This window comes from Merops nubicus, unplaced genomic scaffold (genome assembly GCF_000691845.1).
Source record: "Merops nubicus isolate BGI_N331 unplaced genomic scaffold, ASM69184v1 scaffold49875, whole genome shotgun sequence".
NCBI classification, from domain to species: domain Eukaryota; kingdom Metazoa; phylum Chordata; class Aves; order Coraciiformes; family Meropidae; genus Merops; species Merops nubicus.
In genome coordinates, this window is record NW_008612561.1 from 331 (window position 1) to 8,778 (window position 8,448).

Here is an 8,448-nt window from a genome sequence, read left to right on the forward strand (position 1 = left end):
GAGTTCAACCTGGGCTCAGAGCCTATCGTCAGCTGTGTGGCCACTGGCAACCCCCTGCCCACCAGTGACAGCGTGGAGCTGCGCAAGGCTGACGGCACCGTGCTCAAGGTACCACCCCCATGCCCTTGTCCCATGTTGCCAGCTCCCTCAAGAGCACTCATCTCCCTGCTGAGCTGCCGGGCAGCCCCAGGCCAGTGCAGGGAGCTCGGGTGCTGAGCTGCGGGGGTGACAGCACCCTCTGTGCCCACAGCTCATCAAAGCCATCATCGAGCCAGGGAAGATCACCTGCGAATTTCAGGTGCAGCACCTGACGAAGGCGGACACAGGGCTCTGGGAGTGCCGGGTCTCCACCACCGGGGGCCAGGACAGCCGCAAAGTCAAGGTCAACATCCGAGGTGAGGAAAGGGCAGTGGTGTGAGCAAGATGAACCGGGGTTGCTCCAGGAGTCTGAAGGCACAGTGTGGCAATGCCAAACCCCCTGCACTGGACATCATGTGCCGCAGTGCCAACAGACAGGTTTGGGAGGTGATAAAAGACTTCCTTAACAAAGCTGTAAGGAGCCAAGAGGTGGTGCATGTACCCATGTTCTGCTCACCTTTGCTCCCAGTCCCACCAGTGTCATTCCCTCCTTCCCCCCTAAGTGCCGCCAGCACCCCTGAGCCCCCCTCGGCTGTTGGCCAAGCAGAGCCGCCAGCTCGTGGTATCACCCATGGACTGCTTCTCTGGTGACGGACCAATCATTTCTATCAAGCTGCTCTACAAGCCCAAGGATGACACCTCAGCGTGGTCATCCATTGTTGGTATGTGTCTGCCAGGGGGTTGGGGGCACAGGTAACACCTGGGTGAGAGGGGACAGCTGCCCCAGCCAGTGAGGGTCTAGGTTGGGCAGAGGTCTCTGTGCTGGGACTCCTTTGGCGATGCTGAGGAGGATACTGGGTGGCAGACTGTGAGTCATGTGCACGGTTTTTACACGTTCTCTTGGCCAACAGTTGACAACAGCGAGAACATCACCCTCATGAACCTCCGTCCAGTGACCGCCTACATTGTCAAGGTGCAGCTGAGTCGACCCGGGGATGGTGGGGAGGGCAGCAAGGGGCCCGAGGCTGTCATGGTGACCGAGTGCCTTGGTGAGCTTCCTTCTCCCTCCCCCTGACCCTAACACCAACCCTGCATGGTGCAGAATCCGCAAAGCCCCAGGGCTGATGCGCCGTGAGGTTTTGCTACCTTATTGTTCACAGAGCCCACAGTCAAGCCTGTGATCGAAGGCTGGTCCATAGAGGAGAAAAACACACTTCATGTCAACTGGAAATTGCCGAGTAACCACGAGCCGGCGCACGGGTTCATCGTCCACCTCTTTGACTCCGCGAAGCGGCTGGTTTGTGAGAAAAACATCACGTCCATCTCTGTGCTCTCTGCCCGCATCGGGGACCTGGAGTTCAACAAAGAGTATGGGCTGGAGGTGCTGGTGTACCACTGCACCAGCCTGGGGCCTCCCTCTGACCTCTACAAGGTCATGATCAACAGCAAAGGTGGGTCGAGCAGAACACAGGGAATTACAATGATAAATTAGTTATAATTGTAACAGTGACCGTCCCCAGGGCTGGCAGCTCCAGTATCCCACCTCTGATAGAGCATGAACAGCTGCTTGGGGGAGAACAGGTCCTCCTTTTCCCACTAGACCCCCACCGCCTCCAGCACCAAGCAGCTGAGAAACACCCTAAGCTGAGTATGACGTTCAGGCCATCACAAGTAATGGTCACAAACAGATCTGTCCTCTGTAGCCTTACCCCAGCCCTGATGGACCTGTCTATACCTGCAGCCTTTACAACACCCTGTAGCAACAGATTGCTCGATACAATTATACTTCGCATGAATTGTTTTTTTCCCTTTCGTTTGCTTTAATCTTGCTGCCTGGTAATTTTGCTGGATGGTCACTAGAGCCTGGGGAGACCTGCAGTCCCTTCTGCGGGCAGATGCACACATGCACACAGACCCCTACATGGGTGGAAGACTATGGGCGGTGCAGCAATCCTATCTTTCTGGCAGCTAAGGGGGAAGGAGTACATGAGGCCTTTGATGAGGCTCGGCGCTAGCTGGTACATGTTGGGAGGGCTGGTGGGCATCAGGCGTGGAGGATGTGAGGCTTTCTCCACTCGGTGCTTGTAAGAGCTTTGTGAGATTTGGAATTAAGGATGTGGGCAGCCTGGAGAAGGCTCAGAGGAGGTGATGGGAACACCATGTGTGAGGAACGGCTGAGGAAAGAAAATATCCCAAGGGCTAGTCAATACACAGACATCTAGCTTGATGGTCCCCAAGTCAGGGAGCACTTGGGGTTACAGTCCTACCCCACTGTTGTACCTGGAGAGCAGCTCCACCTCCTCCTGCACCTCCTACAAGCAGGGGCCAGGGGTCCTTGGAGGTCCCTCAATCCTGGCACAGCTTTGGTTGCCATTGCCATCCATCAGGTTCAGTCCTCACAGCAGCATTGTGCCCCTGCAGCACCAGGAGCCCTGTTCTGGAACTGACACTGTCCTCTTCTTGTCCCAGGGCCCTCTTCTCCACGGTTGCTCTCAGCAGAGTCTATGTCTGACACCGTCATCAAGCTCTCCTGGCAGGTCCCCGAGTACCCCAATGGGGGCATTACCAAGTACATTGTGGAGCTGCAGCAGGTGGGGGGCACCAGCGAGCCCCAGTGGATCGACACCGACAGCGGCGCCGAGACCAACAAGATTGTTGGGGGCCTCAACGCCAGCACCACCTACCAGTTTCGTGTTCGTGCCAATTCCCATGTCCCAGGAGAATGGAGTCAACCTGTGAAAGCCAAGACCTTAGGGGACGGTGAGAGCTATGTCTCAGCAGGCACAGGGCTCATGGCTCTGCTGGAGCTTGGGCTCAATGTCTGAGTTATGAAAGAGTGACCAGGGTGCTCACGGTAACCTCAGAGAGTGGCTCTGAAGCAGCAGCCCAAGCCCAAAACACTTGTCTTCAGAAATGCTCTCCTCTTAGTCCTGGTAGGGCCGGAGTGGCATGGTGACAGCACAGCACCCACAGATTGGCTCTGCCTTGCCCAGAGGGTGAACACAGTACATGAGGGGCTAGAGAAGCAGGGCAGAGCCAACACGGGCAGAGCTGGTGGTTCACCACAGAGCTGGTTTGAGGTCCTGAAACCAGCAGGTTTGGTGGCAAAGCCCAGGCAGTGACATCCTCACCCCCATGCCACCGCAGCACCTGGACCTCAAGATGTGGTTGTGGTATCTTCATGGGGTCCTAGGGTGCAGGGAGAGGTCTGCCATCTTGGTGCTTTGCCACCTGTGCCACCTGGGCAGGGCTCATCCATGGACCATGACCTTCCACCTCTCCTTTTTGGCAGGAGCACTGAGCGTGCCACCCAGCCTGGGCAGTCAGAGCAACGAGCAGGCGGGAATAGACCAGCAGCTGCTCTTGGCCATCGTTGGCTCCGTGTCCGTCACGTGCCTCACTATCCTCTTTGCCCTCCTGGCGCTTTTCCTCATCAAGAAGAATTTTTTCCACCGGCGTCGCACCTTTACATACCAGTCTGGCTCGGTGAGTGCCACCTGCCCCTGCCCCGCCAGGACTGTGTCCCCAGCTCCCCTCGTCCCAGCCCGATCCAGGTCACGCTCCGTAGCCTCCAGCCCGGACGCAGCCAGACCTCACTTCCACGCAGAGAGGGTGCGGAGCTCACCCTTGCCTATGACACCTGCCCTGCCGGGACTGCCGCACGGGCAGAGGGGTGCCCGGTGCCTCTAACCTCACCTGCTCCCATCTGCCAGGGAGAAGAGACCATCCTGCAGTTCAACTCGGGGACCCTGACCCTGACCCGCCGGCCCAAGCCACAGCCTGAGCCCCTCAGCTACCCAATCCTGGAGTGGGAAGACATCAAGTTTGAGGACATGATCGGAGAGGGCAACTTTGGGCAGGTCATCAGGGCCATGATCAAGAAGGATGGCCTGAAAATGAATGCAGCCATCAAGATGCTGAAAGGTGAGTGCAGGGGGGAGGCGGACAACGTGGGATGGGGCATGCAGCTGCAACTTAGGCCATGCTCAGGGCTGAGAAGGGGCAGGAGCCACCAGCAGAGAAGCAGAGGAAGGGCCTGTGCAGTAGGACTGAGGTGTCCATCGCTCCTTTTCTTCCAGAGTTCGCTTCAGAGAATGATCATCGGGACTTTGCCGGGGAGCTGGAGGTGCTGTGCAAATTGGGCCATCACCCCAACATCATCAACTTGCTGGGTGCCTGTGAGAACAAGGGTGAGGGTTATCCCCCTCTCTCCTCTCCCCAGCTCCATGGCCCCTGCCCAGCTGTGTATTTCTCTTTGCTGGGGAGAGTTCCACAAGCCCAACCTCCTCTTGCCCTCCAGGCTACTTGTACATTGCCATTGAGTATGCTCCCTACGGAAACCTTCTTGACTTCCTCCGCAAAAGCCGAGTCCTGGAGACGGACCCAGCCTTTGCCAAGGAGCATGGCACTGCCTCCACCCTCACCTCCCAGCAGCTCCTCCAGTTTGCTTCAGATGTGGCCAAGGGGATGCAGTACCTCAGTGAGAAGCAGGTACATCCCCAGCAAGCCCCTCAGCATCCTTCCATGGGACCTGTGGACTCCCTAAGAGGGCATGAAACCCCTGGGGCCAGCAGGAGCCAATGTATGGCTATGGCTCCTGCTGACTGCTGGCCCCTTTCAGTTCATTCACAGGGACTTAGCAGCCAGGAATATCCTGGTAGGAGAAAATCTGGCCTCCAAGATTGCAGACTTCGGCCTCTCCAGAGGGGAGGAAGTATATGTGAAGAAGACAATGGTAAGGCAGGAGCAAAGCATCTCCACAGGGTCCGCACCAGTGCAGTGTGCAGGACCTCTGCCATCAGTGGGAACGACCCACCATGCCAAGGCTGGCTGGATCATGGCTGCCCTCCATCCATGGTGCATCTCCCTTCCCCTCACAGTCACTCTCTGTTTCCACAGGGCCGCTTGCCAGTTCGCTGGATGGCCATCGAGTCCCTGAACTACAGCGTGTACACTACCAAGAGCGATGTGTAAGTCCTGCACGAGGCGCTGGGATGGGAGCATGGCCTTGACCACCTCTGTCCCTCTCTGGGGTGGTCACTGCTGCAGAGCTTTTGCTCTGGGTGCTGCAAGGGCAGGCGGTGATGCTGATGCATCTCCCTGGGTAGCTGACAGCTTGGCCAAAGCCCTGGCTGCCTGCTTCACCCTGGGCTTTGCCCCATGCTCACCAGCGGGGCACAGCTGTGGTCTCTGTCACAGCCTCGGCTCCTGCCATTTCAGGTGGTCATTCGGTGTCCTGCTCTGGGAGATCGTCAGCTTAGGTAAGACTCTTTCTGTGTCTCTTGCCTCGACTCAGGTCCCTGCAGGTCTGGTCCTCCTGCAGCCCCTGAGGGCATGGCCCAGGGACCACCCCTGCTGCATCCAGCTGTGTGTTTCTGGCCGCAGGAGGGACGCCGTACTGTGGGATGACCTGCGCTGAGCTCTATGAGAAGCTGCCCCAGGGCTACCGCATGGAGAAGCCACGCAACTGTGATGACGAAGTGTAAGTGGGCAGAGAGCCCTGGCTCGTGGTGGCACCCACATCCCCCCACCCCACTGCCCCATGGGGTTCCCACCAACATGCAGTATCTCCTGCCTGGTTCCCCTCTGCACTGCAGCTGGGGGATGAGCCAGGGTCCCACACCCCCAGACACCCTCCCTGGGCTTTAGTTTCCCACCTGCTTCCCCCATCTCCCACAAAGAGCTGTTCTGCCCCTCTCCCTGTGCCTGCTGAGGCACCGCTGGCTCTCTGCCCCCAGGTACGAGCTGATGCGGCAGTGCTGGCGCGACCGCCCCTACGAGCGCCCGCCCTTTGCCCAGATCTCCATGCAGCTCATCCGTATGCTGGAGGCCAGGAAGGTGAGTGGCAACAGCCAACAGCTCGGGGGAAGGGGTGCCTGCCCTGCCCAGGGCTTGTCTGCATCCCGGAGCATCCCTCAGGCTTGGGGAGGGGAGATTCAGCAGCAGAACCTGTTTGACCCCACCACACATGGAGCCAACCTCAACATCACCTTTTGGGTGCAGGGACCCCCATCGCCTCCCCTCAGGGCATAGTGCCTGTGAGTGTGCCAGTGGGCATGGGAGGTAGCTGAGGACAGTCAGAACCAGCTCCTGACTGGTGTTCTCCCACAGGCCTACGTGAACATGGCTCTGTTCGAGAACTTCACCTATGCGGGGATCGATGCCACTGCTGAGGAGGCGTGAGGCTGTGCTGGCACCGTGCAGAGGGGCAACACTGGTCCCAGCCTGTTGGGACAGTGCTGTGGGGACAAGGGGCTGCTCATGCCCCTCTGGGGCTGAGTGGCCAAACACCAGTGCTCCTTCCTGAGAACACCTTCCCCGCAGCAGGACTGTGCCATCCCTTCCCTGGTTGCCCACTCAGCATGTGCTGGCCACATCAGTAAGCTGCCGGCTACCAACACGGCCCCATGCTGCTGAGGGACATGCTGGGATATCCCCCAAGGATGAGCAGCAACAGCACGGCATTTGCAGCAGAGTGGACAGGAGAGGGGCTCTCTCAGGAGCTAGAGAGCTGCAGCCTGAGCCCACGGACACAAATGCTCAAGCTTTGGGGCAAGAGAGGAAGCAGCAACCTGGCAGCTACCTGCCCTGAAGGTCCCACCATTCTCTGGGGCTGCAGTGGTGCAAGTGGGGCTGTGAGCATCACTGCTGGCGTGGGACAGGGCCACCTCAGCAGGTGCACAGCCTCTAGCTCTGTGGTTACCCTATGGAGGTGCCAGCTCTGCCCTACAGACAATAAATGTACTGCAACAGGCAGCTGGGTCCAGAGGAGGGGAGGCAGGGACCCAGCTCTGCCCTCCTGACAGCACTGGGGAACAGGGTGCAGGACCCTGACTGTCTGGTGCCGTGGTGGGCACTCCTCAGGATCCTGTCCTCGTTGAGCTCCTTTAGTGATCCCCAGGGATGCCCCAGTATACCCAGACAAGCCCCAGGTCTCATCATGCCATGGGGATGGGTTTTCTTAGTATCCAACTGGGATCTCCCCCTCTGCAACTTAAGACTTTGTCCTGTCCCCAAGGGATACAAACAGGCTATGTCCTTCCTCTGCATAGCCACCTCTTGTGTGCTCAAAACTGTTCCCACAGCTTCTCCCAGTTGGCCACTTTTCACAGGGACAGCCCTGCTGCTCCGGCCGGTCCCTGTGGGGCTGTGCAGCTCCGCACCCTTCCCACCCAGCACCGCGCTGAGCCATCGGGTAACATCCCGTGTCTTGCAGAGGGGACACTGTGTTTGACCAGCCCAGCCTGCTGCTAGGGTGATCCTTTCTCACGTGCTGGTCCCCCAAGGATCACCCGGGCCCTGTGCTGACACTGCCACAGGAGCTCCTGCCCTGGGCTGCTGTCCCTCATCCTGCACTGATGCCGTTTGTTGTATTGACAGTGGGTGGGCTTCATCTCTGTTGGCTTTGGCTTGCTAAGCCCTAGGCATGCCATCCAGCTGCCCATCTAGCTATCTTCTGCAGTCTGTGGGAAGCAAATGCTGCTCCTCTGGAGCCCAGTAGCTCATATGAAGGTAGAGGCATTTTCATCTGCCCTTCTGGGCAAGAGTCCTTTTTCCCCAGAAGATCTTTCAACCCTGTCAATACCATTGTGATTTCCCATTCTGGCCTCCAGTGCTCTTTGCATGTGTCAAATGCAGCTGTTAGTAAACAGCCTCTCTGCCCCATCACTGAGGTCCCCAGTGAAACAGTGATGGGGACTGGCCCTCATCCACAGCCTGACATGTGCCATTGACTCTGCACCTCCTCAGTTGCTGGCCAGGAATGGCATCTGAGGCACCATCATCAGTTCTGCTCAAACCAAGAGCTTTCTGCTTTTTGCCTCCCCAACAGCAAAGCCCACTAGCCGGAGAAGGAAGTGGGACTGGTCTGACAAAATTTGACTGTGACAAATTGATGCTGGCTGTTCCCATCTCCACTTGGTGCCCCTGATACTGTCCCCAGCTGCAGGACAAGGAGAAGCCAGCTAGTCCTTGGCATGGTGGGGACACGCATGTGAGTGGCTTCTCATGCCCTGGCTGTGCTCCCTGGGCTGTGCTGCAGTGCTGTCACCTGGCAAGTTTGGGACACCCCTCCGGCCACCTACGTCAAGCGGTGGTGGTGGTGGATTGGCACGAGGTTGAGAATGCCTGCAGGACCCCACCATGGTGGCCCCTCTTTGCACCAGCACCACTAGCACCTGCGTGGGCCCTGTCAATGCTCCCTGTGCCTGCAGCTCTCCTCCCAGCACAGCCACGGAGATGGTGCCGCTGGACCATGTGGAGCAGACCCAGTGCACTCCGGTGCCAGGCAGCACCGGGCGGGATGGAGCTGGAGCAGCCACCCCATGTTCCATGCTCCCTCATGCCTGCAGCCCCCACCAGCCTGCCCTG

The 8,448-nt window shown here is 58.5% G+C and overlaps 1 protein-coding gene across 1 annotated transcript; it reads left to right on the top strand.

Annotated features, from left to right (window-relative positions):
* Window positions 1-3: 3 nt before the first annotated feature.
* On the top strand, window positions 4-6,261 carry TIE1 (tyrosine kinase with immunoglobulin-like and EGF-like domains 1; the record flags this gene model as incomplete). Its single annotated transcript, XM_008941564.1, has 16 exons — window positions 4-108; window positions 251-395; window positions 642-800; window positions 990-1,127; window positions 1,239-1,529; window positions 2,548-2,838; window positions 3,371-3,564; window positions 3,792-4,002; window positions 4,158-4,268; window positions 4,379-4,569; window positions 4,700-4,813; window positions 4,978-5,048; window positions 5,299-5,339; window positions 5,464-5,560; window positions 5,817-5,916; window positions 6,190-6,261. Coding segments are annotated over 16 exons (2,331 nt in total), but the record flags the coding sequence as incomplete, so codon positions are not given.
* Between the last annotated feature and the right edge of the window lie 2,187 nt (window positions 6,262-8,448).